This window comes from Morone saxatilis, unplaced genomic scaffold, assembly GCF_004916995.1.
Source record: "Morone saxatilis isolate NCDOM2014 unplaced genomic scaffold, NCSU_SB_2.0 Contig19, whole genome shotgun sequence".
Classification (NCBI taxonomy): domain Eukaryota; kingdom Metazoa; phylum Chordata; class Actinopteri; family Moronidae; genus Morone; species Morone saxatilis.
In genome coordinates this window covers 8974637-8997456 of record NW_023339751.1, presented here as the reverse complement: position 1 = coordinate 8997456, position 22820 = coordinate 8974637, and the positions used below count along the sequence as shown (strand labels likewise).

General features: G+C 41.3%; 1 protein-coding gene across 12 annotated transcripts in view; it reads right to left on the bottom strand.

Annotated features, from left to right (window-relative positions):
* dst (dystonin) overlaps positions 1-22820 on the bottom strand; it is a 97802-nt gene that overhangs the window by 22661 nt on the left and 52321 nt on the right. For 10 of the 12 annotated variants that reach the window (XM_035663953.1, XM_035663962.1, XM_035663956.1 and 7 more), the window contains 25 exons: positions 22653-22796; positions 22337-22573; positions 21302-21454; positions 20967-21200; positions 20531-20815; positions 19329-19877; positions 18900-19076; positions 17774-17897; positions 17027-17235; positions 16590-16907; positions 16311-16477; positions 16006-16162; positions 15469-15595; positions 15235-15285; positions 13607-13842; positions 13321-13450; positions 12741-12940; positions 12122-12620; positions 10102-11570; positions 3055-3216; positions 2712-2882; positions 2241-2407; positions 1676-1835; positions 1111-1437; positions 870-954 (listed from right to left, as the gene is read on the bottom strand). In XM_035663953.1, coding sequence (XP_035519846.1) covers positions 870-954; positions 1111-1437; positions 1676-1835; positions 2241-2407; positions 2712-2882; positions 3055-3216; positions 10102-11570; positions 12122-12620; positions 12741-12940; positions 13321-13450; positions 13607-13842; positions 15235-15285; positions 15469-15595; positions 16006-16162; positions 16311-16477; positions 16590-16907; positions 17027-17235; positions 17774-17897; positions 18900-19076; positions 19329-19877; positions 20531-20815; positions 20967-21200; positions 21302-21454; positions 22337-22573; positions 22653-22796 — 6538 coding nt within the window. The remainder of the gene's footprint in view (positions 1-869; positions 955-1110; positions 1438-1675; positions 1836-2240; positions 2408-2711; positions 2883-3054; positions 3217-10101; positions 11571-12121; positions 12621-12740; positions 12941-13320; positions 13451-13606; positions 13843-15234; positions 15286-15468; positions 15596-16005; positions 16163-16310; positions 16478-16589; positions 16908-17026; positions 17236-17773; positions 17898-18899; positions 19077-19328; positions 19878-20530; positions 20816-20966; positions 21201-21301; positions 21455-22336; positions 22574-22652; positions 22797-22820) is intronic. The other 2 variants (XM_035663952.1, XM_035663960.1) reach the window with 2 other exon arrangements.

Here is a 22820-nt window from a genome sequence, read left to right as displayed (position 1 = left end):
CCCACTGACAATTAAAGAAATAGTTTGACACTTTGGGAAATACGCTTTCTAGTAGAGAGCAGTTGGTTAGCTTAGCTTAGCATAAAGACTGAAAGCAGGTGGACACAGCACCTCTAAAGCTCACTAATTTACATGTTATATCTGTTATTTCATACAAGAAACAAAGTGAAAAAAACAATACACTGTGGTTTTACAAAAAAATCTTATGAATTCAACTGTTCCCTGAAGGAGTAGAACAAGGTACAACACATATAATATGGGACATCACACCCCGCCTTGGCCTGACTGAAGGCACGTCTATTCACGCCTTTAAGCAGATGACCTGTGGTGACGTATGTGCAGCCCTGACTGCACATATAAACCTCCGTCATCACAGTCCTCCTTCAGTATGATAGCCGCTCTTCACTGAGCCCAGCTGCACAGCATGGCAACAAAAGTGTTGTACCTAATTTCTCTCCTTCAGGGAACAGAAGTTATAGTCATAACATTTCGTTTCTTTTCAGTTAATTCACTCACTACAACACATATAATATGGGACATGCAGAACTGCACAGTAGCCATGGAACCGGAGTTTAACCTCCAGCACTCTAGCGCATCAAAGACCCAGCAGAAAGGACCAAACTAAAGTGCGGTGAGGTCAGGCCACGTGGGGGTGTGACATACCAAACTATATAGGTTGTACTGAGTGAACCAACTGAAAGGGAACTCCATTATCAGATGGGACACTGCCAGTGCTTTCTGAAAATTTGATTTCAACTAAATTTGTTATTTAAGATTCTGAAAGACTTGTGACTGTTGAAAGGTTTCCTAAATAAGGCAGAAAACGTTATGATGTGTTTTACAAAGACTGTGATAGAAGTCAGACATGCCTGTTGTTTGCTTCAGAAGCTCCATCCCATTACAAATGGCTTGGTCAACATTCTGCTTCCTCAGCTCAATATCACTTTGCAGTGCCTGAAAGGAAAACACAAAATGGTCTTTGGAAGTGACAAGAAACTTCCCACTGTAAATAATGCATGACAACACAAATCACTAAAATCAAATGAGACATGATTGATGCAACTTAAATGAAAGGACAACATAATGCCTGGCCTGAAGAGGAGTGTATACCCGTTGTTCTGCCAGCTGCTTTTCAAGAACATCTATATTGTAGTCCTCAATGGACACCTCACTCAGCCTTGTGTACACCTCGTTGAGCCAGTTCATGAGGGCCACTTCGTCCTCTCCAAACAGCTGGGCGTTTGACAGAGCTTGCTGCAGCATCTCGGCTTTCCTCCTGCATCGCTCCTGGAGCTCTATGTAACTGGCCTGGGTGGTGTCCAGTTTGGACTGAACAAACTCCTTATCATCCACTGAGCTCACAGTTTTAAGCATCTGACCCAGACTGACGGCCTGAAACAGGTCTTTACTGTGATTCATTATCTCCTCCTCTAAGGCCTGACCACAGGGTATGGGAAACAAACCAAGGAGATATGACAAAAACACAAAACACACACATAAAACAAAAATATGAAACATAAATTTAATGAAAAACGGAATGGGAAATAATGAAAAGCACAAACTTAAAGTAATGAGCAAAATGAATGAAACTGAATTGATAGAACAGAACAGAACTGATCTGTGTCACAAAAACATCCACAAACATATGGTAACAATGTAAGACGATGGATGTTACCTTATGCTGAGAGATCTGATCTTCCAGTTTAGACGTCTCAGTACCGATGGGTTCGGAGTTGGCCACTTGTTTCTCTGTAGCTGTGAGCCACTCGCTCAGGGGCTCTAGGGTCTCATAGAACTGCTGAGTGACGACTAAGATGCTCTCTAGTTGCTTGTGCCTGACACATTTATGCAGATAATAACAGCAGTGGATTAGAAACACAGTACAGTAATAGACAGAGTGACAGACAAGTTTATTTCAGCCAAACCTATTAAAAACACAACATCAGAGTGGCATCGAATTCTGGAGAGGACGTCAAATAAGCGTGTTTCCTATAATGTTTTGATGATTGATGATGATGATGATGATTTGTTTTAATGAATTATAGTATAATAATTAAGCTTCATTAGGAGGAAAGTAAAGGTGAATTTAGGGGTTTGATACTAAGATAATACGTTTTCCCAGATCTAAATCTAGGCAACAATTCAATTAGGTTCTAAATATTACAAAAACATTTCATTCTGAAGCGTACTGAAGCATTGTGTTTAGAGGGGAGTTTAATATTACAGGTGTTTATACAGACCTGTTTTCAGCCTTCTTGAGCAGAGCGTCCCACCTCTGCCCCAGGCATTCGATCTCTTTTGCAACCTTCTCCTTATCCACAGACTCTGCCAGTTCTGCAACCTTCCCTCCCTCTTTTTTTATCAGCTCCACTGTTGGCTTTCGGTCATCCAGCAGTCTCTGTAAGAGCTGTCAAAGGCAAACAAAGGACGAGAGTTATTGGGCGCCTTTAACATGCTCTCAGCACGAGAATTGCTTGGTGGTGAAAAACAGTAAATCTAACAGGCGCAAATTAAGTGTCCATTAAACTAAAAGCTTTGTGTACCACACTCATGTTTAACAATGGATGTCAATTAAATAAGATGAACGGCAAAGTCATAATGTTGAGTTTGTTTTCTAGTCTTGAAGTGGAAAGATTGAAATAGAACTGCTGGTGTGTTTTATGTCTGTGTTTTATGTGTTTATGTGTTTGTACCACGTGACACTGACTTACTTTCTGCTCTTGTATCTGCGCCTTCACCACTTTGAACTCTGCAGATGGAGGTTTCTGATTGGCCATGAGCTCCTCTGTGTCAGTCAACCAGCTGAGCAGTGACTCCAGAGCATCCTGGAATCTCCCACAATGCAACAGGGCTTCGTGCAGCTGGGCTGAACGCTCAGCAATCTGCAGACCACATGGTAAATATAGATGTCACCTGTTTTAAAGCCGACTTAAACTGCACCCACTAACACATCAAAGGATAACACTATAACAAATAGTATGAACGAATGACTCATTACACTGCCAATATCAGGCAAAGATCAACCAGTCAGACTGGTAGTATAAAACAAATAACCTTTTTATTGAGAGTATTCCACTTTGTGCTGACTTCCTCCAGGTCATCCTCAAGCTTCCTGGTGCTGGTGCCTTTGGCGGCGGTTTGGATCAGGCCCTGGCCGAGGAAGTTAATGTCTTGAAGCTGCGTCTGTAATGGATCAATGTCGTCTTTCTGGAAAGCCTGAAGACAAATGGAACAAATCAGGATAAATGTTTTATAAGTGCTCAAATTACAATGTCATCAGTTTCATTTAAAGGTTCATTAAACCTACTGGATTACTGTTGCAGTTGTTAAGATTAGAGAGTTCAATGATGCAGTAGTTTTATTAGATTTTGTGGGAAATTGTCCAAATTAAGTATTTGATTTATTCTGAATAATTCTCCATTTGCAGTTTAATTAGAATATTGCTCCTCGTCATGACTCTTATCTTCTGAAAATAATTTGAGTAACTGAGCTTCACACCAATTTGTTCTCTGAAACATATCAAAAGCCATTAGTAAAAATAATTTGTTTATTTGAAAAAAGTCCAAAATGATGCCAGGAAATTACCAGAATCCAGAGACATTATTGCCACGACATCACCTCAGGTTTAGTGTTAAAAATGCAGCTGACATAAACAACTCTCTAACCAGTCAGCAGCCTCTACAAAAGCACAGCTGTGCACAATCACACATGCAGACTTCCAGGTTGAACTAGTGAGCAAAACCTATTATAATAAGATATGTAAGAAAAACACCAAGCCAGCAACCAGGAAAAACTCATCTAAAGAATTGTATCTAGTTAAACATGTGCCCTACCGGCTAATGAGCAAAACTCGGAAGTAAGGTAAGAGGATATTTTTGGGCACCTGTGGAGAGAAATAACCCATAGGGTCCATTTCAGGACATGCAGCGATGGCATTCAGTAAGGCCTCTATCTCTTGCTCTCCTGCGTGCTGGAATGTCTGTAAACTTTTAGGCAGACAGGCCTCCACTGACTGCAGGAACTCCTCCAGCTCCTCCATGTTGTATTTGGATGCTCCTTGTTGCACAGTACATGGTTCTGTTGCCGCACGGCTGTCTGCGGGTAGAGTTACAGTAGAGTTTCCGTGTGTCTCAGGCTGTGTCACCACCACACTAACCAACTCACAGTCGTCCTGAGGTGACACGTCCTCTAACAGCTCAGCAGTGGATAGCTCATCATAGTCTGTTAAAGTCCTGGAACGCCACCCAGAGCTTTCGTTTTGAGTCCTGGCGGCTGACCCTAAGGATAACCTCCCTGTGGAGTATTTGTACTCTCCATTGCTGTAGGTATGCGTATCATTTAGATCCACCACACCAGATTCAGTTTGTCGCTGCTCCTGGACCAAGCTGCTACTGTGGTAAAGGGACCGGTTGTCCCTCGCAGGTGAGAAAGGGAACTCCTCCTGCCCTGAGCTGAGTGATCGCCCCGTTCTCAGGTCCCCAGACATATGCATTGCCTCTGAAGACGAGAGGCTCCTTGTACCGGGGCCTGATCTTTTGTTGGATCTATGAGCATGTCGCTCCCTCTCCACAGTAGGGCTGTACAGACCCGAGTCCTCTTCAGATGTCAGTGAGCTGGTCATACTCTGCCCTCTCCTGCCATTGATCAACCCCGGCCTCTCAACACTCCCTGAGCACAAGGTTCCACTGCGGCTCGCATACTCGCCCAAATTGGTGGGGGCAAAAGTCCGCCACGACCGCCGATGGTGTGGATGATCCTTCTTTTCTCCTCCCTGGAGACGTGACTTAGGCAACACTGTATCAGTCGCCCTGATTACGTGCCCATTGAGTTTAAGTCCATCAAAGACAGCACGCTCATCCAGCATCGCAGGTTTGCGGGTCCGGAGCTCAAATGAGCTGGAAGCAGAGAGAGCTCCATTTCCACACAGGCTGCTGAGGTCTAATGTGCGGTGAGTGTAAGGTAGGGTGCCTGTGAAGTGTCGGGAAGAAAGGCTGCCTTTAGAGCCTGAGTCTATCTGCTCATTGAGCCGGACGGTGTCATAAATGGATCTCTGGGGCACATAGCAGTCATCAATGTTCATGTCCTCCTCCTCCCCCTTCCCCACACAGGAAGGGTTTTGTCTGAGGCAATCTGGTCTGCTCAGTGGTTTGCCCATGCTAAAACAATTGTCACTAGTCACGACAAAGAAAAGATTAAGGATGTAGTGAAATCCTTTGAGGTATATGTTGCACACGTGGTACTTTAAAAAGGAGCACAATGTGAGAAGCAACTGTGTGCAAAATAATCATTTTTCTTCCTCTTTTGAATGAGAAGTTAGCAAATAAATAGTAAAGATTTCCACTTATTTTTCAAAATAAAACAACAGTTGCTTGTGGAGATTTTCTTTCAAACACTATGGACACAATTAAGTTGATCTAGATTTTTAAAAAATAAAGGCTTTAGAAATACAAACAAGTCAAACAATATAAAAAAATCCCAGGACTGTATAGCAGCTTCATACTGAATCAGGAATGAAAATCCAGTCTTTCAATACAGTCACCTATCCCAACAATATTCCTCCAGGCTCTTCTCAGCGCATTGCCAAAATTTAATCACTATTCCTCTGATCCAAAGTGCTTCTTTTCTCCCGAAATCCTCAGCAGCATCCAATGCGAGCCAAAGGAAAAATCTTCAGTGCAAAGTGAAAATATCCACAGACATATCCAGCAGGCTCTACCAAAAAAGTGTGGGCAGTTCTAAGGAGAGCTGGTACTCCTGGATAAACAAAAAAGCCTGCCCTCTCTCTCTCATCGCTCCCTTGCAATGACAGACACCCTCCTGGCAGAGGGTTTCATGCCCCGCCCCCGCTCATTATTCAGACAACATCTGCCACAACTCCATTTGTGCTCAGAGCCGCTCCGGCACATGTTGATTGGTGGACACATGACCCTTTTTTTCCCTTTCTAATTCCCCCTTATGTCAGCATGGCCCATATGACTTCACTTCTAAGCCATCTTCCGCATCCTGACACAATCACTCACTTTTCGTCTTTTTTCCTTTCAGTGACTGAGGGAATGAGGGGAGGGGAAGCGATACACACCAGCTCTTTTTGACTTCACAAAGAAAAAAGAAAAAGAAAAGCAGCAGCTCCCACTTTGATGACATCACACTATGCTGAAATAGATACACATTTTTCCTTTTTTCTCCCTTTGCCCTCTCTTTTTCCTCCCGTGGACGGTTGCTGTGGACCCTGCAGATATTCTTAATTACTGTGGAATGCTGAGGGAGGCACAGGTCCCAGGTAATTTAACACCGACGGCTCTGCCAAGTGCATGAAGGCACTTTTTATGTCCAGTGACCGGGGTAGGAGAAGAAAGGAGGATAGAGAAGATAATGAAAGGAATTTATTTTTGTTTCCTGGATTGTCTACACCACAGTAGCTCAGTAAGGAGCTGAACAATCCCAATTCTTTGTCCACACACGCACGCATGAAAGAAGACAGAAGGAGGACCCTGGCAGAGATAAATAAGCGGTTAAGATCTAGTGGGATTTTAAAAAAGGATGTTCAGCCACTGGAACCCGGATACTTCTTAAATATTTAGGCTTTTGTATGTACGTGTATGAATACAAATTATTCCTCTAGTCATTTTCCTGGCTGCTGCACGTCCCTTTGTCCCCACTGCGCCATATAACTTAAAATACTTTGTGAACTTTACATAAATTGTGAATGCTGCATTTTATTTAAGCACTGCAGACCTAAAGCTGAAAGTTTAAAAGAGGACACATTTTTGCTCAAACAACTGAAAAAAGCTTTTACAATTTCACCTCTCATCAGCCTCCCCAAACAATCGGGCATAGAGGAGTTTATACGACAGCGCAACCGCAACTAAGGGCCAAGTTTGAGTCAGACACAGAGAGAAACATGTGCTCTCTATGTGGAAGATATCATATTAAACCAACATTTTTGCTTAAAGAAATGACTTGAACGATGAATAAATGATCAAATCAAAAGATAGATTAGATAGCACTTTAGCAAAACCAAGCAGACTGACACTATTGTATTTACTATAAAACCCGGTAAAGTCCGCTGATCACCAGAGGAACCAGAGGTCTCAAACAACATTAAACTATTAATTAATGGGTTGACACGTCATTGTCACAAATCTCTATTGTTTTCAAACTCGACTTCTGCCATTTAGGTTCAGTCGAGGCCTGCTTTAACAATTAAGACGTAGGTCTGCTTTGGAAACAAACACTAAAAACCTTTGACGAATAAAAAACTCAACATAATTGCCATACAGCAAAACAATGTGCACTCTACTTGTATAGCAACTGGCCCGTAGAAGTTTCATGTTTCACTTTAAGAAGAGTGTGTCATTGCTACGGGGCAGTGAGTAAACTACACTACATCGTCACAGTGACACTTTTTTCCCCTCATCAACTTCAATGAAAAGGGTTAGCGAAAGTGTGATTCAGTTGGTAGAAATTCCTTTATGAATTGCAAGAGCCACTGATGTAATGTCTGAACAGTGAGAAAAGACACCCACGCCAACCCCCCAGTAGCATTGAGTCACGAGAGCTGCCCTTTAAGGTGCACGTAAAGATATACATACACCAGTACTCCCTCACTGGAGCTCCTGCAAATCTCATGTGAAAAACAAGAGTAAACACATGAAGTCAGGCTTGTCTCTTTCAAAACTTGACCTAAAATGGTAACAGCACATGAAAGAGACGAATCCAAGCACTGTCTTTCTCTGTTTATTTCTTTCTCAACCAGCTGCCAATAAAGCCCACTTACCTACGGCAACAAGAGCCTGATCCACTGAATATAAAACAGAATATGACACAATCATCTAATGTTTTCATGCTGCAGCTAAATAAAGAAACTCAAGTTCCAACACATTGCTCTGCTATCGGTAAAAGCGAGTACAAAGGGGATTTTCCACCAGCAGCTGAGGCCGTATATATGCCCTCTCAACCCAGACTGGTGAAGAGACAAAGCGGGGGTTGAAAACATGCACCATGACAACGCTGCTCAGCAACAATTTGAATCAATCACTTCTTTAATAGTTACCCTGCGAGGCCTTTAACCCAAACTCCACACAACAAACTGACACCCCCACCCCCTTTACCCCAATGATATTTTAATCCACGCAACTCAAATGGAGGTTTGGATGTAGCCCTCCTACATGAGTGCAGAACCCCCTTAATTGAAAAAAAAAAAATCCTTTGACCTACATCTTAGGACAGATCTGTGTCATTTGCCTATACAGGGATGTTTACATTGTTTTATTGTAATACTGTCTAATACTGTAAATGAAGAAGTGTTTCAGAATTTCACCTCTAAATATAGGTTAATCCTCTTTTGGAAAACTCCACAGGAATTTACAGGCTTTTAAAATATTCTGTCTATAAATCTTGCTAATGGCTACCCCTTGTTTTATCCCTCACTGATACTAACAAAGGCCTCCATGATTTTATAGGACAATATGGAGAGTCAGAGAAATTGAAAACAGACCATCAGGACAAATAAAATCTACTACTAAAATCTACTACTAGCGAGTACTGGTACCATTTCATAATTAACATCCTTCGGACAATATGTTCACATGCAGTATAAACCATGAACGAAAAATTACATAGCAGCTAGTTCATCTAAATGCTCCGGCTGCATTTTTTAATTATATATAATCACAGTGATTTAATTAACTGGTAGGCTAAACAGTGCAGTGTGTCTACAACATTCAAACCCTTATCACACTACATTTAGCCATCTAACTTCATATTACCACAGGCCTTAATGGACACTCAGCCCAGCACTAAATACTATAAGGTTTCATTTTAATGGTTGCTAAGCGTCACTTTACCAACCGGTGTCAAAATGGTCAAATTAACGCCAAGCTGCTCTAAGTTTAGAGCGTCAGGCGATGAAGGGTCAACAATATCAATGTGAAGAGATCAGGATGCGGGCCTAGCTTCATTATTGGGACCATTGAATCAAGTGACACCCTGCTGGCGACCACCTGGCTGTGGCGGTCCATCCCTCCTGCACCAGCATTGCATATGGGCCACAGCTCTTTTGTTAACACCAGATGCCCTTAATGAACCAGCAGTCCCCAGAGGATTGCCACGAATGTAGCAAGTGTGCTCAGTGGAGAGGATGCTTGTAATCTGCCCCAGTGCAAGGTTTTTTAAATATACACCAACTAAAATACTAAATTGTAAGTTTGTGTAATGAGTGTAATATTAACATTTTGATATGTGAAACCAATAGTAACAATGAAAAAACAGCATGTGCCAGTAGCTGCCAGTTGCTGTGTATACCAAAGGGGACATCTGTCACATTGGTCACAATCTTTGGATAAAAAAAAAAAAAAGATAATAATAATGACTTTTATGTCTAAAAATAAAACAAATGTATGTTCCACTTTCTATTATATAACTTTAAAAGAAATGCATTTCTTAAATTAGTTTTCAATTATATATATCATATATAATATATCATATACTATATGTGAACAAATTGTAGAAGCACAAGAATTCCTGATTTATGTTTGTGCAATACATTGTGCCAAAATTTTGTACATTTATTTTTAAACTCATCTTCATCCCCAAAGGTCTGCATATTATTTAAGAGCTCTCTCTTAATCAATGTCACATAGTCGTAATTCATTTTACATATATACATATTAGCTAAAATTCTATTCTATTCTATTTGTTGATTGACAGAAAATCATTTGGCAACTTTTTTAAATAATTGTTTATCATTAGTCATTTTTTTAAAGGAAAAAATGAAAAACAGTCTCTTGTTTAAGCTTCTTAAATGTGAAAATCTGCTGCTTTGTTTGTCCTGACATCATAGTTAATGGATATTTTGGGTTTTTGGGCAGCTGGTTGGACCAATCTGATATCACTTTGTGCTCTAGAACATTGATTGATGGGAATTTGATTTACTTTATTATGTTTTCTGATGTTGTATAGGCCAAACAATTAATCAATTATGAAGGAAAATAATCAGCAAATTAACATGCAGCAAGCTACCAGCCTTAACTACGGCTGTGATTTCACATATAATCACCTTATAACAACAACTAAATAAATGTTAAATTGGGGATACCTTACCTTAAAGGCCTCCAGCTGTTGGTTGATGAGGTCTGTCTCCATGCCGACTGCCCCCTGGGATGCCTCCTTGTCCACAGCACTGCAAAGTTTATCTTGAGCTTGGTGGAGTTTACCGTACAACTCCTCTAGCTTGGTGAGAGTACTCTGCACCTGCACCTCTCTGCCTTTAGCCCTGTCCAATAGTTTACCACACTGCTTACTCAGAGCATCCAGATCTCTCTTCAGGCCCAACAGGTCAGGAGAGGTTTCAGTCTCTAGCATCTTCTTACAGCTGTCTCCAGCATTGGCTGTGTTGGCCATCAGCTCCTGCAGCTTAGACACAAAGCTTTGAATGCTCTCCCGCTGTTCTTTAAGAGTGGCCAAGTCCAGATCCACAGGCGCCATGCTGTCCAGTTCATCATCCAGGTCTGTGAAACAGGTGAACATCTCACGGATGCTGTTTTGGAACTGCCCAATACCCTGCAGTTTACCCTCCAAGACTTGGCATGTGTCCTCTAGTTTCTTGTTAAGGGTGCTGTAGTCTTTTTCCACACTGTCAGCCTGCAGCAAGAGGTCTGTTACTCCATCAGCATCTGGGACATCTACCACAAGGTCCTTGGCCAAGCTCTTCAGGTGCTCTACTTGGTTCTGGACTCCCTCTAAACTCTTATGTTGGGCTTTCATGTTGGTCAGGTTCTTGTTGCTGTGTGCCTGCACTCCCTGTGATTCATAGGCATCCACCTGCTTCTGGGCCCCCTCAAGCTGAGATTTTGCCTCTTTGTAGGCATCATTAAATTCTTTAACTGTGTGTGAGATCTTCTCCAGGGACTCCCTTTTGCTCTGCAGACCTTCCACTACATTGTCCACTCTTTGGCCAATGCTAGCCTTCTCCTCTTTGACAGATTCAGTGTCCAAGTTAGCCACCTCAAGAAGGCTGTCTGCAGCCGAGTTGAGCTGCTCCACCATCCCTCTGTGCTTGTCGACATCCTTCTGGAGAGCTTTCACCTGAGAAATGGAGCTCTCCACATCCACCGGATCAACCATGAGTTTGACTCGACCCGTGCTAGCTTCACACTCTTGAACCCAGGAGCTGAGCTTCTCTGCATGCTCCTGATACTTCACAGATCTCTGCAGAGCAGTCTGGAGTTTATCAGCCTGTTCCACAGAGTTCTTCTTCACCTCCTCCCAGTTGGAAGAGAGTGTAGTAAGCTGTCCTTGTAGTGCCAGCTTTTCTGCACCGTCAGTGTTCTGCAGAAGCATCTCCCCTTCCCCAGTGATTGTGTTATAAGCTTCTTCATGTTCACTGAGAGACTTCTGGAGTTTACTGTGCTCTTCTAGTGCTTGTTGCAGGGTTTCCACTTTGGCAGAGATGGGCTGTGGCTTAGACTGATCTTGGAGCTTCTCACCCAGCCATGACTGGAAGTCTTTGGAGGTTTGATGGAACTGCTGAGAGCTGGCAAAGGTTGAGTTGAGCTGCTCGATCCGTTTTGCTACAACAGAGAAAGCAGTTAGTTAGTTTTGGGGATATTGGGAATATTACTGCAGATTATTTTTTTATTCTACATTTCTGATATAAATTATTGGGAAGTCGCAGTTAACTATACCTCATGCCAAATAAAAAATGAGTAAGCAATGAGTATGAGTGGAAAACTTGACAAAAACAGTCTTCAGAATGTGAATCTCCACAAGAGTGATTACTACACTTTAGCCTGCTGGGAAGTTATCAAATATACATGCTCCGATCAGCCATAACATTATAACCACTGACTGGTGAAGTGAATTACACTGATTATCTGGTTATCATGCCACCTGTCAGTGGGTGGGATATATTAGGCAGCAAGTGAACATTTAGTCCTCAAACTTGATGTGTCCCCAGGTGGTCTTAATGTTATGGCTAATCGTTGTGTATATATATATATATATATGTATATATATATACACAAATATATTTTACTGTGACTCAGATAGACTCACAAATAGAATGGTTCTTTCTGTCCAAACATTACATCATTACATTATTGGGTTAAGTTAAAAGGCCAACCTGCTTTCTCTTCCAGCTGTTTGAAAGGCTTGCTGACGCTCTCCAGCTGTCTGGCTAAGTCTGCTTTGAGATAGTCCTCAGTCACCATCGCTGTGAGCTCTGCGTTGATGACCTCTGCCTCCTTCAGCTTCTTCCTCTCCTCTCTCAGCTGACCTGAGATGTTATGGACATCCTCCAACTGCTTCTTCACAGCATTGGGCTGGGTGCTTTGGCCCTGATGGTTGGTGAGCTCAGTCTCCAGCTGAGAGGCGGTCTGACTGAGACTCCTCAGTAACTCCTGGAACTGCCCTGTCTTCACCACAGCCTGGTCGATGAGGCTGTCTCGCTGGTCCAGCTTTTCTGTAAGGCCTTGCCACTTCTGAGTGACAGCAGCGAGCTGCTCCCTCACCAGTTTGCCACTTGATGGGTCTTGGTTGCCTGAGGAGCTAAGGATGGCAGAGGCAGCTTCCTCGAGTTGCTCATATTGAGGTTTACGGCTCTTGAATTCATTCTGGAGGATCTGGAGGGCAAAAATCAGTCCCAATGAACATCCCTTCCAAAACCATAGAAAAAACTGGTTCTTAAAAGATGCTCAAGCCTCGGGTTACTCCCAACAACATGCTTGTTGTTACTTGCTTACCTGAACTTGTTGCTTCTGCATTTTAAGCATGTTTGGGTCTATCGAGAGGGGTCCAAGGACACTCATCATCAGCTCTTTCTCTGACAGCCACTGTCCAAGCTGCAGCTCAGTTGTTTGGAAGATGTTCAGATTCTTGTTTGACTGCTCCAGGTGCTGCTTCCTCTCCTCCACAGAGCCGCTGACATCTGCCCAAGCAGCATCTGAGCAGGAGGGCAGAACAGTCACACCAGTTTGCATTAGTCAGCACAACAGCACCTTTCTATCCACTGTCCTACTGTTCTCTTTGCAAACCTCCCACTGTGCAGACTTGGCACTACAAATGTGTTAATTTAACTGGCGGAGAGCAGGTACTGAGACAGGCTCACATTCTGTTAACATGTGCTACATGTACTATATGGTGGGTATATGACCAGATGAACACTGGTAGTACAGCTGATCAATATGTCTTTTGTTAAAACTTTTACTCAAAAGCCTGTGCTGTAATTAGATCAAATTTTCTTCAGTGGGATTCAACATACCTCTAACAGATTCAGTGACATAAATTACCCAGGGCCATCTGGAGACAACACCTTGTGCATACCTATTTCTGCCAGCATCTGCTTCCATTTTTCTGCCTCGGGGGAGTTTGGATGAGTCTTAATCAAGTTTAGGAGCTTGTCTCTGAGCTTCTGAAGCTGCTCCTGCTTGTGCTTCATGTCATCCTCAAATGCCTGAGAGAATAAAAACAAATTAGAATCCCAGAATTTCCAACTTGAATCATATGACTCATTCACAGCAGAACAAAAACAGTGAGGACTACGTGCAGTTTCAGAACATAATTCAATTTAAAACAGTTCTTTTGGTTATAGACAACAACACTTCTGTACCTTCTGCTGTTCAATCTGTGTTTTCACTGAATCTTTCTCTGTGGCTGCATTGTTCCAGGAAGCTGCAGTCTTTTTCATGTCCTTCAGCCACGTCATCATGTTGTCCGTCTCTTTTTGTGCCTCTTTGACATCCTGCACCGAACTATTCAGCTCAGCAGCGCGACTCTTCAGCGTTTCCCCGAGGCTGGCGTATCCCTCATTGACGAATGACATGTTCTGCTGAATTACCATCAGCTCTGAGAACATCAAATAATTCTATTAAGTTTCCTTCCCAGGAGTTTATAGTCACAGTGTCATTGTGAGGTTATGATAACAGTGAGGTACCATTAATAAGTGGCCTACTGGTACAGTATGTTCAGAATGAGTGAGGATCACAAACTCCTTGTAAATGGAATTCAAGAGTTTGTGGAAATCATGAATGTGACTGCAAGCTTTACAATAAGTCATTACAGTAAATAAGTAACTAAAAAAAAAGACACTGGGCTTCAAAATTTGTTCTTAAGTGGCACATACAAGAGACTTTATCTACAGGGGGGAAAACACACCTTTATAGTGTCTTAATTTGATTACATTTGGAGTTTAAATGTTAACGAAATGTTCACGAAATGAAAAAGTTCTATGTAGAATTAATATTTTGCGATTCGTTAGTTTTCTCATAGTCCAACAACAGCCTCAGAGTCTGGTAACTGTCCAGGTGAACATCCTCTGCTGCGCTTTAACAAACTATAACAGAATGTGTTTTCTCGTCCATCTCCATGACCGCCTTCCATTTCAGTCATGGGCCGCTTTGCTATAGTAAGATGTTTTCTAGCATCTAAGTTTAAGTCAAACCATTCCTTCTTTGGTAATGACAGTGTTGACAGCTGCAGTAATATTTTCTCATTTTTGGGTCCTATTATAGCACTGCTATAACTGCCAAATTTGTTATGTTTTCATCTGCTGATTTTTGACAGCATGACTTCTTCTTTTACTACCGTAGGATATTTCTGAGAATGAAATGTGGACCAGAACATGGAGCCTTATATAGCTATTTGGGGGGCATCAAATATGGAAATGATCAAATATTAGGAACATGCACCTCCTCACGAACAGGTGGCATTCATCAGGTTGGAGCGAGGAAATTGCAACGGGTTTTGTGCAAATATGAGGGGATCGGTGAATCCCTCTTGGAACAAAAGTTCTTCTTCTGCTGCAATGATTGTTTTGTTGTATTTTATCTACTTAAGAAGCACTTTGTAACCTTTTTTAGAAAAGATCTAAACAAAAAAAGTTTATAATATAATTATTGTCATATGTCCTCCTTGTATTAGAGAATGGATGTTTGGGCCTTGATTCATTTGTGAAAAATCTCAAAGGAAAGTTATGAACTAGCTCACTCCCTATGGAGTTTGATTGAGGCTTAATTTCTCCATTGGGACATAACGAAATAAATAAAAATGTCTTGGTGTCTTTTTTTGTTGTGCCTGTTACTCAAATTCTGAACATACTGGTAAAGTGAGTTTCAAACATTGCTAGTTAGATTGGCATAAAGCCACCACAGCCAAAGCAGTGTTTTGAAAACCAGCCATAATACCGACATAGCACCCCACAAACCATGTATTTCCACAGCAGTATATACACTATATTACCTTTATTGGTTAGGTAGGAATGGCTCCCTGGACCACCACCATTAGTAAGAGCTGATGCAAAGACATAAGACAAAGCTTGTGAAAAGGACAGACTGTCTAGGGCTGCTGGCAAAAGATCTTTCCATGATCGCTAATGGTTAGTGATTATACAGTACTTAGAAGTGCACCCAAACACCATGCTTCCCATTCCACTGAACAATTCAAACAAATCAGGTTAAGTGTGCTGATGTTTACCTGACTTGCTTGGGGTCTTTGTCTTGGCAGGGGATGTGAGGAAGGTAATAAGGCTGCATAGCGCTGATCCCTTACTGTTCAGGTCTTGGACATCTGGGCCTTTGGATGTCCATTCATCTAATAATCCCTGATGACAGAAAAATTGTATATAGGAGCTTGGCACTCATAACAGGCGAAAGTCATGGGAGAATAAATAAGAAAGAAATTTAAGATTTTTACTTTTTTGCTTTTCACAGTAAATTCAGGATCTACTTCTCTTGCAAAGAGACAACATATTGCAAAGAAAATAATGTTTCATTCCAAGATCTGTCCTGTGTAAACACATATAATCTACCTATCATTTGTTGGCAGAGAAAGCCAGTTGGGATAGTGGGGAGTTTAGGGAGGATAGGACTATAATCTATTAAAACACACTTACATCGGTCTATTGCAAAACACATAGACTCCACCAGTGTACCAGATGCAAAGTATGACATCAAATGCTTCTGTTCCAGCACTTTAAGTGCGGTTAGACTTTTTATTTATCTCATGACTCACAGTGACTATCTGCAGGTCCTTCTCCAGACTTTTCTCACTGCTGCTTTGCTGAACAGCAGGTATTTTCTCATTGGTCTGCTCCAGCCACTTTGTGAGAGCGCTAGCTGCAGATCTGAACTCTCCCAGCTGGTCCTGACAGGATGATACCTCCTCTTCCCTGTAGTAGACAAGAATCAGTCATATCATGAATCCATCTGTACATTACCAACATTATGCAAGGATAGATGTTAAGGAAAAGGATGTATAACTAGTTGTTAAAAGTGGCAATACAAAGAGCTTCTTTTCCCTCCACTGTTTTAACTTACTTTTCTTTGACAGTGTCTTTGAAGGTGCTGAAAATGTTTGAGAGATTGTCTATCTTGCTCTGGATCTGGGCTTTGTTTCCACCAGGGCTTATTTCAGACAGCTCCTTGGACAGAGTCTGAAGCGTCTCCAAATCACTGGCATGTTCAGCCATCTCAGCTTTAGTATTCTGCAGTGAAATTAGAATATTCAGTCATTCTCTGTGGTATACAATTACACATTTTATGAAAATGTTACTAAAGGAAAAATGTATCCATTTATGGTCATAAAAGTGTATTTACCTGCATTAGTTCAGACAGTTCATTGAATGTTTTCCCTGGCCCGTCTGCATCATGTAGATCTTGTGAACGCTTCACAACAAACTGCTGAACTTTATCTGCGACCGTCTCAAACTCTTCCACCTTTTCTTTGAGCTGCTCCAGTTGGGAAACTTTCTGCTTATGTTTGTCACAGGCATCAGAGAAGCGCTGAGACAGAGTGTCCATCTTAGACTGCAGAAGGGCAGCAGCAGAGGGATCCGCCGTCTCTACAAACTTCTTCACTTTGGCTTTCATGGCTGAGATGCTGCTCTGGCGACTTGCTATGTCCTGTTCTAAGGCCTTAGAAAACAAAGGATGGCAAAGTTTTAATAGCTAAAATAAAGTGAGAATCAGCAGCATCTAGTAATAGATACAGTATATAGTAACTGGTCTGCTGAAGTGATGACAAGAATACATACTGCTTCTTTGCTGAGAATATCGCCAATGGATGCAGAGTCCAGAGGAATTTGTCCTTTCTCTTTCACACTGGCCTCCACTCCCTCCATCCATCCCATCATCTCATCCAAACCATCCTGTACACTCATGGAGCGAGTCAGGGTGATCTGCAGTTTCTCATTTCGATCACTTACAGACTTGGACAGGTTGTCATAGCGCTCAACTATGTCATCTACAACAAATGGAAATAAATCCGGTTATGTTTAAAACTGAGCAATTTCTCATTGTTATGGGACACATAAACATTTCAAATCACAGCAGAAACTTATTTGGTATACATGAGTTTGCTAAGGCTATAATTTTGGCATAGATCTTAGAGAATTTTTAAGCGTAAGCCAAGAAAGCAATTATTGAGGAAAAGGAATACAAATGAGACACTCCAAAAGCCATATTTCATACTGATAACTTGAATTAAATTTAGAAAAGGAATTGTGGACACTTTGGGGTATGATGATATTTTTGGTTGCGAACAATGGACAGTCTACTTGCTTAACAACCTACCTACTTACAGTTAACATGTTGCAGGACTATGAGATTTATTAACTTAAAGCTGAACAAAGGATATTTCAAAGTTAGCGATCTTATTTTGACAGTACATTTGTCAGTAAATCATATTCCCATTGTCAATAATGACACATAAACTCATCTAAATTCCCAGATATTATATAGACGATGGCAAATCTGCTCCCTACTTGGATTTTGTCCCTCACCTACTGTCTCCTGAATCTCATCTGAGTTGCTCAGCAGGTCTCCTTCAGATGTTATCAGAGACTCAGCGGTTTTGCGTAGTGTGTCAATAGCAGTCTGATGTCCCGTCATCTGACCTTGCAGGGCCTGTGGATCAATAAGTGAGAAGAGGTCAGAGAAAAGTAACTGTATCCACACAAATACATGTCTTCGGTCTACACGTATACTGTACTGTACAGATGTGCATTTTACTGATGCAGTGGAACGAAGATAAAAACCACTGATGTGCTGATGTCTATGGAAACATTGAGTCATTCCACATATATAGTTAGATATATATATTAGTACCTGCCTCGACAGTTACACTTACAGAAAGGCTTTGGATTCTTTGCAGTGATTTTTCATTCAAGTCAAAAGTACAGTGTTCCTTGTTTGGCCCACAAATGTCTCTTATCTGGGCATATCTATGCTGTAAGTCACTACCTCCCTATAAAGAAATGTTCAAGCTGAATGCAGCCAAAAGCTTTGACAGAGGCAGCCTAGTTTCTTATCCTCCTGTAGGAGTATGTAGGCTACAAATAACCAGAATTAAACTATTCACATGTGGGTTTGAATTTGAACACAGAGCTAAAAATAACTATGTTGTACTTAAGTCAGTGGAAACACTGTATATGGTAAGACAGGTCTATTGTGCCATGACCTTGTAATCCAGTCAATGCTCCAAGTTCTGCATGTGTCACTTCTAAATAAAGCTATTCTTTTTTTTCTTTACTTGGGTTATTCATTATTCATTTAAGCTAACATCCATTGAAGTTCACACAGAGTTCATGAAAGATGTGGTAAGGACAAGGCTGGCTCAGGCATGCACGAATCAAACACCAACATTTCTGAACTTTAACGGTAATAAAACCATTTTCACTAAAATGTAACGCATTACGTGGGAAGAATGATCAAAGGGAGCTTTTTCATATGACTCTTGTGTTGGCTTCAAGATTAAGAAATGCCTCATAGAAATATGAAAAATGTAGAACAAAATAAAAAAGACCACAATCCGAGATAAATCTGAGCTTTTCAACAACAATTATGAAGTTTGACTCGATACCAAGACTAGACCTAGGCACTACAGCCCTGGCTTGCAGTTTTTCTTGCCTTGGTCTCCTCCAGCTGTTTCTGTAGTGTTTGTGGGTCAGCTGCTATGGCCTCTGATTGCTGCTTTCTCGCCTCCTCCTCTGAGCCGTTGAGCCACTCCAAAAGACCAGCGCTCGAGTCGTCATATTTCTTGTATTTGTCAACCACATCTTTGAGGTTGTTACCAAGCTGATTGCACTAAAAAAAAGGAAATTAAATTATACTCAATGTGTGATAAAATATTCAGAAACCAGAATTAATTACACAGGCTCCATAAATGAATGTAACAATGACCATGAGACATTTTCACAGTGCTTTCAGAACTTGGTGTCACACCTTAATGAGACTTTACATGGCTTTTTATGGGTTTTTAATGAAGATAAATGCTCCCACCCAGTGGCAAAAATAAGCCATTACAACCTGTCATCTGATCAACTGCAGACTAAATACCTGTGAATGTAGTGTTTTGTATCGGCTAGCTGCTGAATCCAACTTATCCTTGACAGCCAAACAGGTTCCTGAAGTGTCCACGTGCAGTGGAGCATTCTTAGCCGCAGGGTCGTCCAATCCACAGGCTTTAGCCACATCCAGCACTTTCTGTCCTGAGATGGTAATGAAGCGTAGGTCCCCTTTGTGGGAAATTACATCTTCTGAGAAGCTTTTCTGCCGCTGGAGTTTGTCACCGAGGATATTGAGGGAGCCTGCAGGGCCTCCCAACTCCTCTATGTCTCCTTCCGCCTGGTCTAACCAACCCTCAAACTCTTCACAGTCACCCTGGAACTTCTTCAGCTCCTCCTGGACACACTGCACCTGCTTCATCTGCTGTTCAGCCTGAGTCAGCGAGGCCTCGTAGCGCCCCTTCAGCTCCTGGATGTTTTTCTGCAGTTTCTCCTTCTCCTCTGGAGACAGCATGTTAGCTTGCTTGTCCAGCAGAGCCTGAGCTGACTGGGTGGCCAGGATCAGATCCTGCTGCTGGGACAGAATCTCCTGATGATGAGCCTGTGGGAACAGTGAAGTCTTAAGGACACAATACTAATACATACAGTATTTATTAGTTTTATTGACATTTTTTAAACATTTTAACATAATTTCTTACTTTTTGTCTACTGGCTTTAAAATGCTGGTCTGTGGTGTCAGCTTTAAGATTTAATTTCCTTTTCCTGTTTCTTAAATTCACAAATTGTAAGTCTGCTTCATTGGTAGTATTTGACATATCACCTAACTTTAACTACAATTTATTATGTAATAAATATCTTCTAATGCCAAATGTCATATTTTTATTATTTAGGACAGCTCGAGTGAGACAGGAAAGAGGAGAGAAAGAGTGGAGAACTCGGACTGCTGTGATAAGGACTTAGTCCACAAGTCAAGTTACTGGTAGGCCCCGTCATACCTTTTTCAGATAACAAGATGTAGTTAACTCTAATTTACTAAAATTAAATTCTGAACTTTGTTTGGCAATGGGTCTCATTGACTTTATTATTACTACTTCATTTCATTGTGAATTTCAATTTGAGTTTTAACCATGATGATCTGCCTCAAGTAATGCTCTTGGATTTGTATTTGTGCTTGTGCACTGTTCAGAAAGAAAACCCCACATGTGAGTATGAACTACTGTGGAACAAACTTTTTATGCAACAAACCAACTATACCTTGACCCTGTCATACTGCTTATCGAGGTCCAAGGAGGCGTCGTTCTTGCTGCTGGACTCTCTGCCAGAATCTTTTTCAGTGGTCTGCAAAGCGTTTCCATTGGCATCGTCGTCCTCTTTTATCAGTCCCCGGTCAAAGGTTTTTTCTGGCAAGTTTCCATTCTCTTTGCTTATATGGTCAGTTTGATCCAGACCGCTCTGGTTTTCATTCCCTATGTTGGATATCCAGTCCAGGAGACCTTCAATTTTGTTCTTACTTTCTTCAAGCTGCTCAACAGCTGCTGCCTGAAAAGACACATAGATTACATATTAACAAACTTAATATGTTAACATTAAGTTTAGCAATATGTTAATTACACTGTAATTATCAATTTAAATGTTGATGCACAGTATGTTTTTAGCAGACAACAGATATAGAGATAATCTGAACTCCGACCTTTTCACTCTCCTGTTTTATGGCTGTGGTAACAACCTTCTCCAAATCTTTCCTGGACTCCTCCGCCCGCTGGTCGATGAGCTTGGCTTTGCTTTTAGCCTCTTCCAACTTGCTCTCAAGCATGGCAATTTGATCTGGCAACAGCTTGCTCCGGTTTTCCTCCAGAAACTTTTTAGTACTGGTGATGACCTCATTCAAGGCACTGGCGTTTGTCAACACATCTTTTTGCAGAGCCTTGAGATCAGACAGTCATAAAGCATTAGGAAGAGTAGGTTTTGTGGAATAAAATAACTGATGAAAACAATGAAAACATCCATAAGCAAAGAGAATCAAACCTGATGCTCCTGCTGGTACTGCTGCAGGTCGGTGACACACTCAGCATTTTCAGCCTGTTGCTGATGACCAATCAGGTGGTTTTCCGTCAGGGTGAGATTATCACACACTTCCTCCAACTTCTCTGTAAACTCCTTGTGTTTCGCCAATAAAGACTGTATAAGAAGAATAAACACACACCAAGTTAATATCCCACATAATAACTAAAGGCCATTAAAAGTCATTAAGCCCATTCACATGAAACAAACCCATGAAGGGTTATTCCTTTTGCTGAACAGCCAGATCAATATTTGGGAACACAAACATCAAAAGAAGACAGAAGAAACTATTCAAGCATATTGAGGTAACATGCAATCTCTGCTTTAGTATACATTTTCTTTTATCATAATGGTGTATGAATCTAGAATGCTGTAAACATGCTTTTCCGCCATTCGCCACTTTGGTCTCGTGATGGTAATAAGCACAAAGGGAACATTATGTCCGGTGTGTTAATGGGTGTTCCAACAGAGAAGGTGCATTTTGTCCGCAGTTAATTGTTCACTGGTGTCTTGAAAGCCTGTAGAATACAATCAGCACAAAGGTTAGTCTGCGTGGTCAAGCACTGGAGCATGCAATGTTGTTATTGTTCCTAAACAATTAGGTATTTACAGTCAAAAATCTAAATCTGAATCCTGGAAACAAAAGCTAATAATTCACTTCAACACATATCACAAAACACACTGAAAACTCCTGGATATAAATTCATAAATTCATTACTTAAGTCTAACTTTCAATTTAAATCCACAAAAATCAACATGAAAGTTCAATATTTGTAAAATAAATTAACATTTCTTTTTTTCTATTTGAGTAGTCCAAAAAGTATGCTACTCTACCAATTCTTAAATCTGACCACTAACATGGCTTATACATCCTACTGTAGAGGCACTGTAAGTATTCATAATGAGCTTTAATTTTAATTGAGCAAACATGTATACACAGTTGTGTTGTGTGTTTCAAGGAAACATCTGTGATATTTTATATTTTATCCACAGGCAGACCTTCTCCTGGTTTTCTCTCTCCTTAGAGTCCAATAGGACATCTAAGGCACTCCTTTGGGTAACAAGCCTCTCTGTATGGTCCCTGAATGCTCGCTGAGTGGTGCTGAGGAACTTGAGGAGGTAGCTGCTCTGAGCTGGACTCAGGAACTGAGTGTGCTCAGATATAAAGCACTGGATATCGAATGTGATGTCCTCTAACTTGAGCCTGGCTTCTTTTAGCAGGTTGTTCTCTGTGTCCTGGAAGAGAAGATCGAAATATGAGTGTTTCTGTAATTCCTGTAGATACTGAAAGTTTTTAATTGGACTTTAAAGATACCTTGTTCTGCTGAATCAAATGCTTCAGTGTGCCCACATCACATGTGTTAAAATCCACATCACTCATCTCAGAGTTGTTGTTGATAAGGCCCGCTAGTTCCTCAAGATCACTGAGATGTTTCTGGTACGTTGATTCCAAATGTACCTAGAATCACATTGAAATTAGTCA